The sequence below is a fragment of the Takifugu rubripes genome, chromosome 5 (assembly GCF_901000725.2).
Source record: "Takifugu rubripes chromosome 5, fTakRub1.2, whole genome shotgun sequence".
Taxonomy (NCBI): domain Eukaryota; kingdom Metazoa; phylum Chordata; class Actinopteri; order Tetraodontiformes; family Tetraodontidae; genus Takifugu; species Takifugu rubripes.
Window position 1 is genome coordinate 5238428 of NC_042289.1, and position 19992 is coordinate 5258419.

General features: G+C 47.3%; 2 protein-coding genes and 1 long non-coding RNA gene across 5 annotated transcripts in view; 1 reads left to right on the forward strand and 2 right to left on the reverse strand.

Moving 5' to 3' along the window:
• The window catches only part of LOC101072839 (alpha-1,6-mannosylglycoprotein 6-beta-N-acetylglucosaminyltransferase B), a 43944-nt gene that overhangs the window by 16147 nt on the left and 7805 nt on the right, over nt 1-19992 (reverse strand). For both annotated transcript variants that reach the window (XM_029836556.1, XM_011603835.2), the window contains exons 3-7: nt 16656-16800; nt 13760-13869; nt 12357-12430; nt 10796-10963; nt 9111-9275 (exon numbers count right to left, since the gene is read on the reverse strand). In XM_029836556.1, the coding sequence (XP_029692416.1) occupies nt 9111-9275; nt 10796-10963; nt 12357-12430; nt 13760-13869; nt 16656-16800 (662 nt within the window). The remainder of the gene's footprint in view (nt 1-9110; nt 9276-10795; nt 10964-12356; nt 12431-13759; nt 13870-16655; nt 16801-19992) is intronic.
• Nucleotides 750-5396, reverse strand: LOC115249924 (uncharacterized). Of its 2 annotated transcripts, none has more exons than XM_029836554.1 (2): nt 1100-5396; nt 750-865 (listed from the first exon to the last, which is right to left on the reverse strand). In XM_029836554.1, the coding sequence occupies exon 1, from the start codon at nt 5377-5379 to the stop codon at nt 1477-1479; it is 3903 nt and encodes a 1300-aa protein (XP_029692414.1). In that variant the 5' UTR covers nt 5380-5396; the 3' UTR covers nt 750-865; nt 1100-1476. The 2 variants fall into 2 exon arrangements, with proteins under 2 accessions (XP_029692414.1, XP_029692415.1); XM_029836555.1 differs by having other exon boundaries at nt 831-1947; nt 2251-5396.
• Nucleotides 10941-11564, forward strand: LOC115249925 (uncharacterized). The gene is made up of 2 exons (XR_003888538.1): nt 10941-11059; nt 11163-11564. It is a non-coding gene; the product is annotated as an uncharacterized lncRNA (long non-coding RNA).

A 19992-nucleotide genomic window follows, 5' to 3' on the forward strand; every position in this document is an offset into this window, starting at 1 on the left:
AACAGCTTTTTTCATATCGTTAAATGCTCTTAATCAGAGGCTTTCATTGCTGCATTTGAGCTTTTTTTAGATTCAAGACTTTCTAACCAGGTACAGACGACTTAGTAGATAACGGTTTTATAGCTGTCTGACGTCACAGTTGAGTGAAGCTGACATTTACAGTAGTGATCAGCCACTCCTTCAGAGTGTTGTAGTAGTAGTGTTGTAGTTCCAGACCACTTCTGTCCTGCCTTGTAACTTATTTGGTGGCATATCCAGCCGAGATAATAACACCCGAGAGCTCCTAACCTAGCCTAAAAATGCCTAGCCTAGCCTTTTATCTTAGTGGCTCCTGTTGCTAGGTGACAGTCAAATGCGCTCCAGCCGACTGAATGGACAGTGAAATTAACCATCACAGAACTCTTATCTTTCTTAAGAAATGTGTCATTGTGAAAATAACTTTCTTTAATGATAATGAAACATAATGAAAACAATCATTTCGGAATGTTTCAACGTGCCTCATTCACATGACACTTATATTCATTTGCTTATTGTTATTATCATCTTATCAAGAAACTAGCAAAAGAGAAAAAAGTAGCGTTCTAGAAACGTTCCCTGATGGAAACCAGGATAAATGGCACCAATCCACACTAAACCACAGGAAACTGCCTCATTTTCTGTTTTTGATTTCGATTTTCATTATAACAAAATGCTCAAGCCCACAGCTCAACTGTGGTCAAGGTTTTTAATTTGACTAAAAAGGAGAGGTTGGGGTCTCCAGGAATTTAACTGGTTTAGAGCGGCAAGATGTGGGATGTTGGTGTCCAAATTAAAGAACACGAATACAGATGTCCAGGTTGTGGATTATGATTTATTCTGCTGTGGTCTGCAACAACAACGCAACGAATATCCATCAACACAGCAAGCACACATCAAATACACAAACACAATCAAATGAGCAACACCGCAAATGAAGCAGTACAATTCAATTCCCATTTATCCCACAACAAATCACCTAACACAAGACATTTAGATATTATTATTAGCTTGAACACACATTAACATAAAGTTAGCTTATACACAACTAAATAAGTACAACTATGCACTGCCAACTCCTTACCTTATGGCATTCACACACAGCAATAAACCACAGGAGCACAGGCGAATGAAGAAAATTAGGCAGAAAAGGTGAAATTATCTCAGCGTAGCTGCATCTGAATGGACACGCACTCTCTACAGTTGCATCGGGTGTGAACAATTAACTAATTAAAGTACCGCCTGCACAGACGGCAGTGGTGCGTTCAAGAGCGTCGGACATCTGTGTTGCATCCGAGAGCATCGGAAATATGAAACTTCAAGGAAAACTAAATAACAATGAATAAACATACTACTTAGATAAACTCTAACCGTATACAATAATATAAACAGTGTGGGCTTTCGAACACAGCCGCCCCCGACTGTCTGCATAGACAGTCGTATCCAAGGTAGAAAGACCACTCAGGCAGGTGGATCTGTAGCTCTGTCTTCGAGCTTAGGGAGCTGGACCAGACGAGCTACTGGTCGAATGTATGTCCGATCTTTGACCTCAATGGCAGCAGTTCGGATGCGTCCATCAGCTCCAGGGTAAGTGGCAGTCACCTTCCCGACAGGCCATAAAGCCCGCGGGAGTTGGGGATCCACAATAAGCACCACTTGATTTGGTTCAAGATGTTTGCCATCTCTCTGCCACTTCTGTCTCTCCTGTAGACTAGGCAGGTAGTGACTGATGAATCTGGTCCAGAAGCGATCGACAAGAACTTGGCTGTGCCGCCATCTGCGATTCCCAAGGGTGTCATTAGAGTCATATATGACCTGAGGAAGTGACGCATCATAGCGTCCCATCAGCAGAATGCTAGGTGTGATAGGGTCTGGATCAGCTAGGTCAGATGAGACATAGCCAAGAGGCTTTGCATTCAGGATGCCCTCTACCTCCACAAGGACTGTCTGGAGCACCGTCTCCGGTACGGTCTGTTCCTTAAGAACTACCTTGAGAGCTGTCTTCACGGACCGCACTTCTCTTTCCCACGCTCCACCGAAGTGGGGAGCACTGGGGGGATTGAAACAGAACTCGATCTTCTGTTTCGCAAGCTGTTCCTTTAAGTGCGGAGCCATGGTCTCAAAAGCTTCGCGTAGCTCTCGAGCTCCACCGACGAAGTTTGTGCCGTTGTCGGACAGGAGTTCAAAGGGTTTGCCTCTTCTGGCGACGAAACGGCGTAAAGACATCAGAAAAGCATCGGTGTCGAGACTTTCCAGGAGATCTAGATGCACACATCTGGTTGTCATGCACTTGAAGACAATGCCCCAACGCTTCTCTGTTCGGCGTCCGATCTTCACCGTGAAGGGCCCGAAGCAATCTACTCCGGTTGAATAAAAGGGTGGTTTATATAAGCGCAGACGAGCAGGTGGCAAATCAGCCATCTTAGGGACAGAAGGATTGGCACGCCATGCCTGGCACTGCATGCAGCGACTCTGCTGCCTCTTGACAGCTTCCCTGCCCCGCAATATCCAAAACCGACGACGTAGCTCTGCCAGCACTCGTTCAGGGCCAGGATGCAGGAGGGTCTCATCGAAATCCTGGATGATTAGATTGGTCAAGGGATGCTTTGGATCTAGCAAGACTGGGTGGATGGTGTCTAGTTCTAGCTGCTCTGCTCTTCGTAACCTCCCCCCAACTCTGATGAGCCCTGTATCCTTATCATACTCAGGAGATAGGGAGCCCAATCTACTGGAGGTTGGCAAGGGTCGGTCGGTGATGAGCGCCTTGACCTCTTCCGGGAATGACTCCAACTGCGCCTGTTTTAGGAGGAGATTCTCAGCTTTGATGTAATCAGCTGCTTCGTGGAGCGAGTCATAGTTTGGATCAGCCGCCCCGTGTAGGAACCGCACTGTTGCTTGCATGAGTTCCTTCCATGTGGAGAACATGCTGACCTCGGGGAGTTGAGGACAAGAATCAACAGTCACATGTCCACAGAAGGAGGATTTCTTCAATTCACTATCATCTGCCTCTGGATAGGAAGATGGGCTGGTCGGCCAGTGATCCTCTGTCTGACGTAAGAAGGCAGGACCTTGGTGCCAGCGGTGTGGTCGAGATAACTCCTTCAGGGTCTTGCCCCGCGTGATATCATCTGCAGGATTGTTCGCAGTATCCACATACCTCCAGTTACTCACGTCCGTGAGACTCTGTATTTCTGCCACACGTGTGCCCACAAAAACCTTATATTGGCAAGATTCGGACGTGATCCAGTGGAGAACAGTAGTGGAGTCTGACCAGAGAATGATCGTCCTGATGGGTAAGGTGAGCTCAGTCTGAAGGACGCTGGCTAGTTGAGCACCGGTGAGTGCAGCACTCAACTCTAACCGTGGCATGGAAAGTTGCTTCTTTGGTGCCACACGGGATCGAGCTAGGACGAAAGAAACATGCACTTGCTTCTGAGCATCTTCTGTCCGTAGATAGGCAACAGATCCATATGCTCTCTCAGAAGCATCACAGAAGATGTGAAGATCTCTGATAGATGTCGATGAGTCTGCAGGCACTGGTGCATAACATCTGGGAATCTCCATCTGGATGAGATCAGGAATCTCACGCTCCCAAGTGAGCCATCTGTCACGGAGGCTCTGTGGCTGGATCGGGTCATCCCAGCCAATTTGTGCCTTCCAAAGATCCTGAACCAGAATCTTGGCCCTTGTGGTGAATGGTACAATATAACCTAGTGGGTCATACTGACAGGCAAGTACCCTGTAAACGTTCCTCAACGTAGGTTCAGTTCTCTCCACTGGTCTATGTTTGTACTTCAACGTGTCATGGATGCAGTCCCAACGTAACCCAAGAGTTGGTTCCTGCAAGTCCGTACTGTATTGGGAAAGCCATAGCTCACTGCTCTCAGATCTGATGTTGGATGGAAGATGTTCGATAACGGCAGGAACGTTACTAGCCCACTGGCGTATTTCGAAGCCTCCGGTGTGGAGTAGATGGCGCAGGCGATCAACAATATCCTTAGCTTCCTCCTTTGAGTGGGTGCTGTGGAGACAGTTATCCACGTAGAATGACTGCTCAACAATATCAATGAGGTCGCTGTTGGACTCACTTGTATTTTGGACGTGCCGTTGCAGGGCGTAGATGGCACAGCAGGGGCTGCACGTAGTGCCGAACGGCAGAACTTGCCATTCGTAGATCTTAGGCTCCTCAGTCCTCTTCATATCCCGCCAGATGAAACGCAGAACTGGTTTGTCGGCTGGCAGAAGGCGTATCTGGTGGAACATGCCTTTGATGTCACCGCTCACCGCTACTGGGTACTGCCGAAACCGAATGAGGACTCCAAGCAATGATGGGCCTAGGGTAGGTCCAGGGAGGAGAAGTTCGTTCAGAGACTTCCCTTCGTGCCGGAAGGAACAGTTGAAGACGATCCTGTCCTTGTTGTTGTGCCGAACCATATGGTGAGGTATATACCAGGATTCTGGGGTTGATGTAGCTACCTCAGGTGGCACCACTGCTACGTAGCCCATCCTCTCTAGCTCCCTGATCTCTTGACAGTACGCCTCAGCGCGTTGTGGGTCTTTGGCAAGTCTCCTCTCTGTGCTACGAAGACTAGACAACACAGTTTCCATAGGGGCTTGGAGAGTGGCGGAGTTGACACGACGAAGCAACGGTGTAGCATATCTTTGTATCCCATCAACAGTGATTCTAACGGTGGATGACTGGAGTAAGGCTAGGGCTTGCTGATCTTGCTTCGATCGGGTCACCTGCTTCTTGCTTGCGTAGGGCAGCGTATCGATCTGCCATAGACGTTCAACATTCTTAAAGAGTTCACAGGTTGGTGAGTCTGTTACTGTGAATAGGCACTGCTGCTCGGAGGCGGGAACTTGGTCGATATTGGTGGGACCTTGAAGTGACCAGCCAAGCTGGGTATGGACTGCGATGGGCCCTCCTGGTGGACCTGTCCGCACCGGCTCTATGGGTGTCAGGAGATGAGGCAGATCAGATCCAATGAGCAGCAGAGGTTGAGCATGTTCTACAGGAGGCAAAGGTAAGTTGCGGAGGTGCTTATATTTCTGTTGGAGAGACCTCACTGGATAGGAATGCTCTGAGAGACCTAAATTCTCTGAGGTGAATGCATGGTGTATATGATACCTCTCTTCAGGTTTGAGCAGTGAGGAAACGTAAAGGGTAACTGAAGCGCCTTGAAGCTGCACTACCTCTTGGTGAACAGTTCGGACGGTAAGCGTTTCAGGCTGCGCGGTGAGGTTCAGACGTTGTACAGCTTGTGGCAATATGATGCTTCGCTCTGAACCATCGTCTAGCACTGCATACGTCTCCAACACTCTGTCCCCAGCATGAAGTAAGACTTTCACAACCTTCAGCATCACCTTGGGGGATCTGTTTGGTCTATCTAAGTACACCTTTGTAGTTGGAGCGGTCACCATAAGCACACTCTTCTGGGTATGCTGGACTGCGTTGTGTAATACTGTCAGATGTTGTTCTTTGCAGGTATTGCAAGGCCGCTTGAGGGTACAAACCTCAGGCTTGTGAGATCGTCCGCACTTCCAACACCGCTGTCCGTCCCTTATCCACCTCACGATCTGCTCTGTGTTCAGTTTCTTGAATTCTGCGCAAGCATTCAGAAAGTGCTCCTTATTGTCGCAGTGAGGGCAGTATGGTTTTGGTTTGGATGAGAACTTCATGGGTGCTGGACGTCCTTTGAGATCTTGATTATCACTGGCAGTGAGGAGGAATGCTGTGGATTTCTCCTTCGATTTGTTGAAGGGACGTTGGTCCTTCTTTGGTGGCTTGGGTGCTTCAAAGTTATAGAGAGAAGCAGCTCTACCAGCTATGCGTTTGGCTTGGGATTTCATCTGAAGCCAGACGCTCAGATCAGGCAGAGTATAGGTCTGGTCCGTACCTGTCCGAAGGATACCTTGGTTCAGACAGTATTCCACAAACCCGTCGCGGTAGCTTGGCGGCATCTTGCCCAATAGCCGGTCGACATGGGATCCACATCTTAACTCATAGCCATTCTGTCCCTCTAGGGTCCTAAGCATGCCTACTAGCGTTTGAATGGACAAAGCAAACGCATCAAATGCCTCGGAGTCTCCGAACTTGAGGGCTGGCGCGTTAAGGATCGCACCGAGTTCACTTTGGACGAGCTGACGAGGTTGACCGTACTTATCTTGCAGTGCCTGCATAGCCGCTGTGTACGGCCTTGGGTCATGCATATAGGCTTTGGCTAATTGAAGCGCACTAGGTAGCTTCAGGTGTCCCAGAAGCACTTGATACTTGTACTGCTCACTCAAATGCAGATGACTATTCAGCAGGTTGTCAAGTGCCATCCTCAGTAGCGCAAAGTCACTTTCTTTACCACTCTCGAAGAAGGGGATCATAGGTTTGGGGATGCCATAGGATGTGGCACTGAGTGGGAACCCATCAGCCGTCTGTAGTTGAGGCAGCGCTGTAGTGGAGCACGACTCTGCTTCAACCGGGCAGGTGAAGGCTGCACTGGAGCGGAGATACTGCGCTGGGTGAAATGGATATGAAATTGGAGCAGAGTAGTAGTTCACTGGCGCTGAACTACAAGGCAGGGATACTGGAGGAAGGGCACGATGTGGTAATGGAGGAAGAGATGGATATGGCGTAGAGGGCGGAGCTACATGTGGTGCTTGAAGTGAAGTCTGAGCAGCTGGAGGCAGAACCGCGTGTTGGCTGGCTGAAGGTAGAGTCACTGGAGCTGGAGGCGGAGTCGCATGGGGCGCTGCAGGTTGAGGTACAGGTTGCCTTGCCTCACTATGATCTGATGGACAGGGTGAGGATCTGGCACCACCAGGGTCCTGTGCTTTCTCTTTCAGGAGAGAAGTAACCATCTTCGCTATTTCCAGCTGGTTCGCTCTCTTCTTTAGCTGTCGTCGGCTCTCAAGCTGTCTTGTTAACGTTTCCTGCGTTCTGATGGCTTCCTCCTGCAGCTGCTGGGCCTCTCTGGCTTGAGATTGAAGTCGCAGACGTTCATGTTCTATTTGGTTGTCCTCTTCTAGACGCTGTTGTAACTCCTCAAGCTCCATCTGTTTCACTCGCTCTTCCAGCTGTGCTGCTTCCAGTTCTGAGAGAACGTTAGAGGGGAATCTGCTCGAGAACGAGCGAGATGATCGTGTTGATCTGGAGTCGCAGCTCTTCTGAGATGAGCATGATCTCCCACTACGTGATCGCTGGGAGGAGAGAGCTTGTTGTGTGGTATGGGTTTGTCCCTCTGAAGGGAGTGTTGCAACCACATAGTCAGTCAAGTAGGCTGGGGGGCGTCTCTCTCTCTCCGAAGCACGTTGGGGTGCGGGCTCAGACGGGACATCTGCAGGTTCCATACCTTGATTGATACTCTAATCCGGCTCGAAGGACCATAAAAAGGAGAGGTTGGGGTCTCCAGGAATTTAACTGGTTTAGAGCGGCAAGATGTGGGATGTTGGTGTCCAAATTAAAGAACACGAATACAGATGTCCAGGTTGTGGATTATGATTTATTCTGCTGTGGTCTGCAACAACAACGCAACGAATATCCATCAACACAGCAAGCACACATCAAATACACAAACACAATCAAATGAGCAACACCGCAAATGAAGCAGTACAATTCAATTCCCATTTATCCCACAACAAATCACCTAACACAAGACATTTAGATATTATTATTAGCTTGAACACACATTAACATAAAGTTAGCTTATACACAACTAAATAAGTACAACTATGCACTGCCAACTCCTTACCTTATGGCATTCACACACAGCAATAAACCACAGGAGCACAGGCGAATGAAGAAAATTAGGCAGAAAAGGTGAAATTATCTCAGCGTAGCTGCATCTGAATGGACACGCACTCTCTACAGTTGCATCGGGTGTGAACAATTAACTAATTAAAGTACCGCCTGCACAGACGGCAGTGGTGCGTTCAAGAGCGTCGGACATCTGTGTTGCATCCGAGAGCATCGGAAATATGAAACTTCAAGGAAAACTAAATAACAATGAATAAACATACTACTTAGATAAACTCTAACCGTATACAATAATATAAACAGTGTGGGCTTTCGAACATTGACGCTTAAGTTTGATTTAGGAATGTGACACTGACCTTTAACCTCCAAGAAGTACAGTTCATGAAGCTCACTGTGATTTATGATTATTCCATTCAATTGACTCAAAAATGCTCTGGAAATTCCATGACGGCAACTAGAGGAAGGTCACCCTGGACCCTGTCTATTACGCTAGCAGCACGTTTAGTCACTGAGGGAAAGTTATTCCGTCTTTGAAGACTTCCTGGTGTCATACAGTCCTGCCGTTAGTGTCTTAGCAGTAGAAGTAGCCCACTTGTCAGGCAATGAGCAACATTATACCTGAAACAGTTTAAAAGCTTAATTTCATGACGTACTTTGCCAAAATGAATCAGTCCATTATTTTCCTCTTGGTTGCTTTTTTTTGACCATGAACTTCAAGGGGAGTGGGGAAAAAAGGGAAAATAGTCGCTGCAGCCTGCACATCATTACCAACACACACAAATAAACACGGTACGTCTAAAAGGAATCAAAAAAGAGATGTAACTGAAACGCTTCCGAAGCGTGGGGCGGACAGTAAAGCTTTACCATGCACGGCCCTGTCTCTCAAAGGATTTAACAACCGTGCTGGCGGGGCGGGGGCGGCGCTTGCTCCAAAGTCATTGCCATTTTGGCTGCTCCTGCCACAAGCTCTCGCTGGCACCTCGAGGAAATGTTCCTGTAAATGTCAGGCGGGAAAGTGCAGCGGAGCCGATCAATGTCTGCTAAGAGCCAGTGTGCATCATTAGCTACTTATGTCTCCGACTCCACATTCAGCCGTTCGCAGCCAGGAGCTGCAGAGAAGACGGCAAAATGTTGTTCCAACAAAATGTCGCCGTTGTTTCGGCTGCAGTCACACGGGCGGACATCAAAGCGCGGTCTGGCTGGCGCGCGACGCTTTGATCAAGGCTTTTCCTTTCATGTCTAAACAGAAGGATTAACGCCACGGTATCTGACGATGGAAATACAGCGAACCCACATCACAAACACCAGTTTGTTGGGTTTCTGCCCCGGTGTGTCTCCTACTCACCCTTTTCTGCCCTCGCCACTGGTTGCGTAGTTTGTCATCCAGCCGCCGGGCGGCCGACGCCCACTGCGATGCCAGCCTGCGCATGCGTCTCTTCATGAAGCTGAGCGATTCCTTCCCCGTTCCCACTTGTTCCATCAGACCGCCGATGTCGGACTGGAAGACGGCCTGTGCAGAAGATTGGCGCTGCAGCGTGATTCGGATTGGATTAGTGTTGCATTTTTGCAGCGGGTTTAGCGGCTTTTCTGATTCTTAACTCGGGCCTGAGGCTCAGAAGTTTGTCTAATGTGACTAAGAGTGTAATAAAAACCATCTAGCATCTAGCATAGCAGGGGAACTTCTAACACGTGTCACGTTAGAATATTGCTCTCTGACGTGTTTAAAGAACATCAGCAGAGATTCTTTATGAGGACTTCATGACCACGACATCGGCGCGTCGCAGAAACAAGGCGGGAAGTTTCATCCGTAATGTTCGGTTCACAATTTATGTTTTACACGCCTCTAATGATGCGTGTCCTCGTATGTAAAAGAGAAAAAGAACCATAGGTATAATCAAATCTCCTTCCAAAGGGGGCGTTAAAGGTCAGGTATGATGGAGTCGGTGGCGTCTGGTGGTAAAAAGCCAGTGGGAACGTTCATCATGTTCATAAAAAACACGATCGATTACATCAGAGATATGAACAAATTATGCGATTTGTATTTAGGTCAGTTTGGACAGGCTGGGTTACTGTAAAAAAAGGATGGAGCAACATTCTTGTACTCAAGGTGTGAATGTTTAGATGGATTTCTTATTGCTAACTCATTAAAAGTCCAAACTACGGCTAGACTAGTTTCCATTTTCCACTTAATGTTCCTCTTGTGCAACATTATTTAACATTAATCGGACTAATTAAAATAAATTGTCATAATTACTGCATATTTCCTCCTAATTATGGTGCTGACCCATGATTATGAAGCTCCGTGCTGACTTTTTCATTAATATCTGTCGTTTGCAGTGAGATTTAATAAACGGGTGTATCGGGCTGTGTCTCCTTTTCACTGAGGCGGGAAGACTGCAGAGCTCAGAGTCCACTGTGCTTTATTAGTCCAGATTCAGAGAGTGTGCCTGGAGGATTCCTCATAAATACCCCGCTCTTCTTTTACTATTGGCTTTGCTGCCCACTAATCAGCCCGCAACAGTGAAGCACCTGCATGCTATTATTCATCAGTGCAGTAACTGCGCAGGGGAGCGCAGAGCACCTAAGAGCATATGGAGCAGACGCGGCCGCCGTGCTGCTGACAACAAAAGCTTTGGAAATCTTTCAAAAGCAAAATAAAACAGTAGGCAGAGCCGCGCCGCAGTTGGCGAGGCGCCGCAGCTCTCATGAAGTCTCCAATGAGGCAAATTGAGAGCACCCAGCCTTTAGGCTCGTCTCGGTGAACGCAGTCTGGCAATTAGTGCAGAACCTATAGCTGCAGAAGCAGCCCCCCCCCCCCCCCGGGCTCTGCTGCCGACGGTACTGAACGGACAGATGGTGAGGACAGGATGGACTCTTTAGGTGAGAGGAGCGAGTAAAGGATAAAGACAACGTCCCTCATCGCTGCTAAATGGCTGACACGGTGCATACAGCCCCCACAGTCCCTCCTCTTCTTCTTATGCCTGACGGGTGTGAAGGGAGCAGACTGCGTTTCACCGTTCGCCATCTCACCTGGATCCTTGGGAGAGGCTTCGGGGCAGGTGTGGCTGTGTGGTTCCTCCAGGCCAGCGGGGGGCAGAACCACTCCACCTCGCTCAGGTAGACGAGGAAGGAGCAGTCGGAGCCGTCCACCCCGTAGAAGGCGTAGCAAGGGTCTGAGGTCCAGCGGGCGCGCATCCACTGGAGGGACACCAGGAGGTTGTTAGCAAACGGGACACCTGATGATGCGATAATGAAGTGAACACTCGAGAAAAGCGGGTTTTACAGACCTTAAAGGTGAACTATGTGATCTGGCAGGATGTCACATCCTTTGATGTTTGAAGTTAATATAAAACGAGTCCCCCCCCCCCCCTAATGTGATTGTACCTGTCATCAACAGGCAAAATCAATGGCGGATCCATGCTACGCTAACTTCGTTAAGATGGCTAGGCTAACTCCTGCTCTCCCAATCATCTTCTCAGTGATGGTTTGTTATGTTTTGCTGCCCAGCCCCGTGCCCCCCACCCCCATATCCCCCCCCCCCATGTTTCACCCAGAGAGCAGAGTCCTCTACAGTGTATCCAGGAGGGCAGGCAACTAGCAGATCAAGGGCAGATGCCAATGATTTAAGGCAAAAATGACATCTTGCTGAAACCAATCGTGTAATGCTCCTTTAAATGGTGTTTTAGGCCAATAAAAGGCAGATTTGTGGCTGCTTTCAAAAGCGCCTCGCAACAGTGAAACTTCAGAGCTCCAGTCTGCCTCACTGCTTAAATATTAAAGACTTTTATCATAAACTGAAGCAACATCTGTGTTTTTATCTAAGAACAGGTGGCGCGCACTGCCCACGCGGCCCGGAAATTTCTAATTAAAAGCCTTCATATGGTGTTGGATGACTGGCTGTGGACTGTCTGCGTGGATGGCTGCTTCTGTGCTCACGGGTGGGCTAATAAGAAACACTTCATATCATCATCCTTGTAGTGGGGTAGTCATGTGTGTCACGCTACGCTGAATAAAATCATACCGCTCGGTGTAAATGCGCCCATTTGGGTCTGGGTGTCCACGGTAACTGGGATTGACTGGTCGGAGGGTTTTTGGGTTAATGTCATGGTCGTGCTCCAAGAATTGGAAAGTGGGTTGGCAGCAGGAGAGGTAGGGAAGCTCAGAGAGCCTGTCCGGGGCCGCTAACGCACTTTAATGTCACACGTTTACGCATTGTAAATACAGACCTTTCCGATTACTTGGGACTTATTAAGGATCCTTGTTCTTCTAAAATTAATAAGCAGACCATGTTTTCCTTCTAGCAGCATTCATTCCGCACTTTGGTGAGTCATGAGCAGAAGGGGAAGGTGTTTGCTCCGCCGGTGGAATTGGTTTGGAATTAAGACGGATGGTTGCTCCTAAACTCCCAACCTTTATCCCATCTGGGGACTTTAGAGCTTCAACAGCAGATGTTAATTAATCTTGTAATTGTTTCATTCATTTGGTGGTGTTACTTCTTTAATTGCGCTCTTCTGATTTCTATCGTTGGTCTTCCATTCTCAATAAAAGCTTAATTTAGAGAAGACTGAAGTGAAAGAAAAAGAAGACTTACATCCATCTTGCTGGAACAGTCAGGGTAGCGTGGATCTTTAGGAGTCTCGCACTGCCCGAACACCCCCTCCCTGACTGGAGGAAAGAGGGATGAGAGATATCTATCGAAGCCTACACACATGCACACGCACACACACACACGCCCAATCAGTGAGCGTGCGCTTCAGTGTCTTCACTGATGACATAAAACTCCAAGGAGGCCAATAAAACCCCAATATATTCACTTTTATTGCTTCATTTATTATCAATAAACTCTGTCAGTCTATATGAATTTATGGGGGGTTTATTACGTTCTTCAGTTCTAACAGGCTCTCTTTGAGAGTCTTGCTTGATTATTGATCAGTCGATCTCCACAACAACCCCCCCGGGGCCGGGAATCTGTGAATCTTTCGCATTAAAGCATGGAGCCGACTAAGGTCCTCTAAAAGCTCCGCCCCTTCCTGCTGATGGTTGAAGGCTCTCTTCCGCTCGTCTTGCTGGCTGTGGATATATGACTTATCATGACTCATAACCCCCCCCCCCCCGTTTAATTTCCCTCTTCCTGTCTCATTCTCTTTCCTACCCCCCCTCCCCCCCACGCTTGAAACCAGGCACGAGCGAGCCTAATTAAAGGAGCAGCCGCGTCTCCTCCGACGGCGCCCAGCCAAGCACCGAGGAGCACAATCAACAAATAATTGCCCACCATTCTGTCTTATTAACATGATAACGATGGACCCCCCTCGCCTCCAAAAGCGCAGCCGCTCGCCAGCGTCAGAAGTCAGCTGGGCCTCGGCTCTTCCTCGTTGAAATGGCACCACAGGTTACGACAACAGACAAATTATCCGCGGGCGTTTCGAGAGTCGTTGAACCGAGGAGAATTAAAGTTGAAGCAGTGGATGTAGGAGGTCGCCACGTAATGGGAATAATTTCACTGTCCAGCTTCTTCGTGTCAAACACTAAATAAAGAAAGTGAAATTAGGGTGAATGTAGAGAGTCGCCGGGCCGGGATCCCATTAGCTGCCTGGTAATTCATCACCATGATTGAAACGTCCTGCAGTCAGGGGAGTATAATGTGGCAACAAAAGGCTGCAGCGGAACGCTCTCACCTTGGACAGGGTTCCTGCAGGTTGTTTGGCATCTGCGCCACGAATAACATCTGAAGTCTCCAGTACGCTCGGCTAATGCAAGACATGAACTATTCAAGTGTGGCAGAACAGAGAGGGAATGGCGACTACAATGGCCGCAGCGCGCTCGTGTTCCTGAACAGGCCAGGAGGTCACGCGTCAATTTACTGGTGATGTGGGGACGTTTTTACAAAGAGAGGAAATTACGGGGGTTTAGTGGTGACCTGGGGGCTAGGCCCTTGGCAATGCATTGTATCAGCGAGAGTCCTCACAAAGATAGAAGTGTGTGTTAATGCCAAACCTTTGTTGGTGGAGATGCTTCGCTGTAAGATCTGCTCCACCTTTACTGCCATGTCTGACATGTTCTGGGCTATGGCCTGAATCCGCTCCACCAGCCCGATAGGCTGGATCCTGTTCACACACACACACACACACACAGCCTTTAATGTGGACCTATTTGGGAAAAGTTGCCTTAAAGTCAAAATAATATAAAATGTCCCCACAATGGGGGCATTTGCAGTTGATAGATAAAATAGAAACATAAAAAGAAAAGAAAATACACAAAAGCAAATATTAGAGTCTAGCTCCTTGTTGCCACGGCTGGATGAGTATCATCAGTCTAGCTCATCCTTGTGTGACCTAATGAGGAGTGGATGATTTTCCCCTGCCAAGAGTCATCAACTTTGAATTTCAGGATTTTACGAGTGAAGGACAAAAGGGAAATGTGAAGTGGAGATTTACAGCCATGCCGAGGACATTACCGCTCCTGTCATTGGAAGACCGTTTGGCGGAATCTGAGGGATTATCATCTTATTGACCTGCCGCCTAGGCTCATCTCGAGGATCGTCCATACATCATCACAAAAGGAAAAGCAGGGCCCCCCCGGTGGTGCGGTGGCTCGACCTCGCTGCAGGATGCTTCACATCAGCAGGTCGGGGCAGATTAACGGACAACTACAGAGAGACCATGTCAAAGGCACACAGTCCAAACACAGAGCAGCGATAATTACCGCCGGGCGCTGAAGCTTTGGCTGTTTGTTACTGCCGATGATAATCCGTGCTCTCACGTGGTGTTATCCCATATTTACACTGCAGGGGATCTGGAGAAGCACGAGCTGTTAAGCTAATAGCTTTTAACAGCCTTAAAGACGGGAGAAACGCATCCTCGAAGCCTCCACACACCCACCTCCAGAGCTGACCCGGAGCCACGCACAGCATTTCAATCACCCGCGTCACATGAAGAGAAAAGCTCCCGGTGCATCGCTTTTACAGCTGCTTGCTTTCCAAATCTGTTTGGCTTGTGCCATCGCCATTTCTCCAATTTTGTCCCCAAGAGGCCAATTAAATGTTACGATTATGTGATGGAGGGAATCCACTGGCGGCCCGTGGTGGAAATAAAATCGTGCAGGTCTGAAATGAAACACCGGATAAAATAATCACAAATGGTGTTTTAATCGAACGATAAATATTTCCTGCGACGATTTTGAGTGTCTGTGTGTGTGTGTGTGTGTGTGTGTGTGTGTGTGTGTGTGTGCACGAATTTCAAATGTTTGATTTCAGAATGGATCGTTCCTGAAGACGAGTTAGATGATATCCAAGAGGAAAAAAGGAGAGGCAGACTTTAACTTCCTTTACTCAAACCCTGAGCAGGCAGGGCCATTTGAAAAAAAAATTTGTTGCCACGGCAACTGCAGAGCACCCACAAGCCAGACCTGGAAGGTTCAACTTGTCCTGCAAGATATGCGCTCTTCTCTGTTATACCTAACAGATGAGAGAGGAAAGATTTTTCTCCCCTTAGTCTCCGCAAAGACTCCCCACGGGGATGCCCCAGGGTGTGTGTTTGGCCCACTGCATATCTTAAACTTTACATCCTTGAAGTCCTCTACAGTGCCGCAGTTGAGGTTGACTGGTCTGAGCTGCCATCAGCAGCATGATTATACATGATCACTTAATTAGGAAATAGCTTTTATAGTGCAAATAGGCGCAGCGGCTCAATGAAACAGTCATACCTGCGTGCACTTGTCAAATTCCTTAGCAGTGATTTGGTATCAGCAGGAAGTTAGCATTTGATATGAGAATAATACTGAGTTTGCTTTTAATAATAATACGTTTCCCTTCATTTGGAGTATGTAACCCCACATCACCCTAGTGAGTTTAGAACCACTGTGGTTGCTACTCGATGCTAATGCTGCTCAAAAAATTTGCTTTTCATTAAAAGCCCCTTGCAAAAACTGTTGAAACAAAAGGTACCACTCCCCTTCTGCAAGTTTATTTTGACTGTGTCTTTTTCCACCTCGTTCTGTTTTCACAGCGGGCAGCCACATTTTTAGAGGAACACGTACGGAGGTAAACGTCAAGGGAGCCGAGCGTAAAACCGAAAAAAACCTGTTTGGGCTAATGGGGTAAATAGAAAGATGGGTGAAGAAAGACTCGGCCTCAACCTTTCTGCTCCTCCTCCTGCCTTCCAGGCTTTCAAGGTCTGAGGTTGACGACAGACCCAGCAAATTAAGTATAGCTAATGCTAATTGTAGCTAAGCACAAGTAAAGCCAGTAAAGATAAACTCTAAAGAAAAGATGGTGACATTTCCTGTTGGAAACTATCATACCCGATTTTTTGGGCCAAATTTGACAAAATCCAGACCTATCAGCTTACTCTGTTGATTGGTGTTAATTGGTGTTAGCATGTTGTGCCTGGCATTTTGGGTCATTAATTCAAAGTAGTTTCTAAACAGAATGTTCCATTATAAACCAAGCTTGATTGTCCTCGGCTATTTTTAACCTGCAGTAAATGGTTCAAAGTGATTCTGGAGGTTGTGGGCTTGATCCTGGGCCCCTTCTGTCCTTGAGCAAAATCTTAACATACAGTAGCTCTTCCAGATCTTTTACAGATGTATGTGAGCCCCCGGCGTGATCATCTGTGTAAATCTGCGTGTAAACTGTGTGAAGTGAGATGCGAAGACTTCCTGTACCATCCAGGTTCAGTAAAAATAATACAATTACTTCATCTGGTCAGAAAATCATACCGGTGCTTGGAGGGCACCAGTATGATTTTTGTTTTCTTTGTTGTGAAGTTTTTCCAAGGGCAGCAAGAAATTCGTCCAGCTAACCTGCAAATTTGAAATTGTGTTGGAAACTCAATTCAACTACCGCTCAGATAAATAAGACCTTGCAGACGAGGCGGCCAAAGCGATGCTTTACCTGTCCAAGGCCGAGCTGAGCTCCTCCAGCCTGTGAGCGTCAGTGGTGTTCCCCAGCTTTGACAGGGCGTCCATCCGCTTTAAAATCACCTCCAGCATCTCGCTGATTTTCCTCAGCACCCCCCGAGATTCAGGGCCACCGAGCACTGTAAAACACAAGCATGCGAGCGTGTTGAGGTTCATATTTACACTTTGGTTCAGCTCCACTGTCAATGTCTGATTCCCCCTGGGTGTTTCCTGCCCCCTCCCACACCTTAGCTTGTTAGCTCCGCATCTCTTACCTGTGTCTAATTAGCTCCTCCCACTACCGTGTATATTTAAACCTCCCCCTTCAAGGGTTCTGTATATTATATACCAGCAGTTTGTTATTCCAGCAAAGGTTTGTGCTAACATGCACTTAATTTGTTGGTTTTTTTTGCTAAATCTCATGTTTCAGTTCAAATTTAGAGGAAAGTCAGGCTCAAGCTAATACGTTGCTGTATTGGTTCCAGTGCTTCCCTGGTTCTCTAACTTTAGATTTCCTGCTCCAGGACAGCTGCCAAGTTGCTGAGAAGAAGGCAGGTGGAACAATGTTCCAGCACACAGCCAGCTTCCAGCAGACTATCTGTCTCAGCTTCCTCCTCGGCCCACATTATTAACGATAAGCTTTAATGAACATCAAGTCAATTAAGTAGCCCGCGGCCACAAATAAAAGAAGCCAGACAGCTTTGAATCGATGTCCTGAATGAGCATCACTGTGGATGAACACGTTAGCTGTAATCCTAATATCATTATTATGAGCACGTAGCTGCAGCACAGTTGTACACCAATGGTGAAAGGTAGCATTAAATACAGGTAAAGGTACGATTGTTGGCCTATTTTAAAACTCAAATCAGAATTCTTAACCACTAATAAGCAAAACAATAAAAGTCTAGCAACCAAAAAACATCTGTTGTTTAGTGTCGGTGTCACGTCGAGTCTGGGAAACGACACCGTGAATCCCTCTGAAAACCTCCCGAAACAAACGACGGGCCGCTATTGTTCCCAACGACTGGGAGTAAATAAACCTCGTCCTTCGCCGCAGCTTCATCAAGCGTATTAAGGTTTAGGAACGATCACTTCTTCCTCCTGAGTTCATTTATCACTGCCCGGGGTCAAAGTCACCTTTCCTCCAAAAACAAATCCTATTACATCACCCGCAAATAAAATAAGGCCCAGGGAGGCAGAGACCTCCAGCTTCTCCGGCTCTGTGCGTATAGGAGTGTGTTCTCCCAAATTTAATGAAACAGAAGAAAAAATATGAAAACGCTGCAGTGATACGCGTTAGCAGAAGAGCTAATTGTGTTAGAGAAGCACCAAATCTCTTTTCAAGCCTCTTCCCTTTATTGCCGGTCCATATTTTCTGCTTCTCTCTTGGAAGTTTCATTCCTTTCTGGAATATATTCCGCCAACCGGGCCGAAAAAAGGCCTCTGTTTGAATAATTCAGCAGTTATAGAAATGTTTTCTTTTTCCTCAGCCAGAAAACAGACTTCAAATTAATTCAAATTCATGTATGCAGCTCTGTCAACTCGTTTGGAGAGAAGAATGATGCAGGGAATAAAATCGAAAGATTGGACCCAAAAGCTGAGTTAAGCACTACATGTGGTGCGTTTTTAAAGTTTCATGAGCTCTTTCCGTTGTCCTTGAACGTCCCTATAAATCACACCTGAGCTGCGGTAACAAAAACTGCTACGCCGGCGCCACAAAACACAAAGGCGGAGTAAAGTTGAGCCCCTTTTAAGGCAAAAACCCCAGATATGTGTTGTCTGCTGTCACTTCTCTCCGTATGAAAAGCGAAATGATGCCACCTTGAAGGGGTTTACACAGCAAAAGAAGGTCTTTGGTTGCTGGTAAACTGTTGGATTTGCAGAATGTTCTTCACTGCAGCTGAAGCCTCGGGGCTCACGTGTGGGAAGAGCATTGGCAGCGGCGCTGCTCGCACGCACAACGCGCTCATAAATCACCGTTACTGAGAGCAGACGCCCTCCCGGCGTGGCGTGTTTTCAAAACTAAGCCGCCTGTATGTTTGCAATCACGGGGCGGATCAGCTGCCGCACGAGCGGAGGGGGACGTTGACGAATGTGTTTTGTTTTTCTCGTGCACGCTCGATGCTATCAAGCTAATGTGGAGAGCGTTCGCATGGAGGCTAATTAAGGGCCGGTTTAATTCTGGCTAATCTCAGCTCTGGCTTTGAAGGAACTGGGGAGAAATCGATATAATGAGCAAATTCCAACTGGATCTCCACTCCTCAAACCCACTGCCAAGATAATTACCAGTATTTTGATCCTGGTGTTTGATTGTGAGCTCCCGACCTGGGCCTGGGTTTGTTGCAACTATTTTAGAAAATAATGACAGATTGCTTCTGTTGGATGTTCTTTTTTAAACTTTCGAGTGATGCAGACAACCTTTAAAGTGCCATACACCAACTTTGATTAATTCTGGTCAGTGCTCACTTTTTTCCATGGAACAGACAGTTTTAGGGGATTTTAAATGTATTAAATGACCATTGAAGTATCTCAGTCGGCCGCCTTCAGGGTAGAAGAATGGTTGTTTTTCGAGGAAAGTGTCCATTAATGGGTGAATCCTGGTCAATAATGAGACATATACAACTTCAGCCTGCGGCGGAGCGCTCCTGTCCAGCTGTCTGCTCACACACCTCCCCTATTATCTAAAAATAGACGTTAAAAGCCAGGCTCATAAATTTAAAATGTGGAAAAACAACATCCTCTCATCACCTAGTTAACACTATGTACCTTCTCTCATTTGCAGCTCTCCCCCAGTGTTTCTGTTTGTATCCACCGCTGAAGAATGTTCAATATGCATCCTGACCGAGCAGTGAACTGTGTTTTTTTAATTTCATTTACCACAGTAGTGTGATTAACAATGAAATTAGTGCTTTGGCAGCTGTTCCCAGCACCATCAAGCCACATCATTTGTACATCGTATAGTTCTCAGGTTCACCCCAGAACCTTCTTATCAACGACAGCCAACTTGTTTGGTCACGCCAACGCTGGGATTTGTTTATGAACCATGACCAGCAAAACCCTGCTGAGGATCTTTGTAAAACCAATATTGATTTTCTGTGTTTACCACAGAATTACCACTTACTTCTAATCAGGAGGTCTTGGAGCCAGCGAGGACTGACTCTCCACAAAACAAAGAGCAAGTTTTCAGACTTGAACCAGAGTTCCCGAAGGACATGAAACATCATCCACTCCACACCTCCTGCAGCCTTCTTGCCCCATAGCTGCTATGTTTAAGTGCTGGTGAACAGAGTTTGTCTGTGGTTTGGACGCCCTAGTGGTCGTGAGTGGAACTG

Excerpts from the sequence above, each read along its gene's own strand:
- LOC115249924 (XM_029836554.1), bottom strand. The coding sequence starts at position 5,379 with ATGCTGAAGGTTGTGAAAGTCTTACTTCATGCTGGGGACAGAGTGTTG.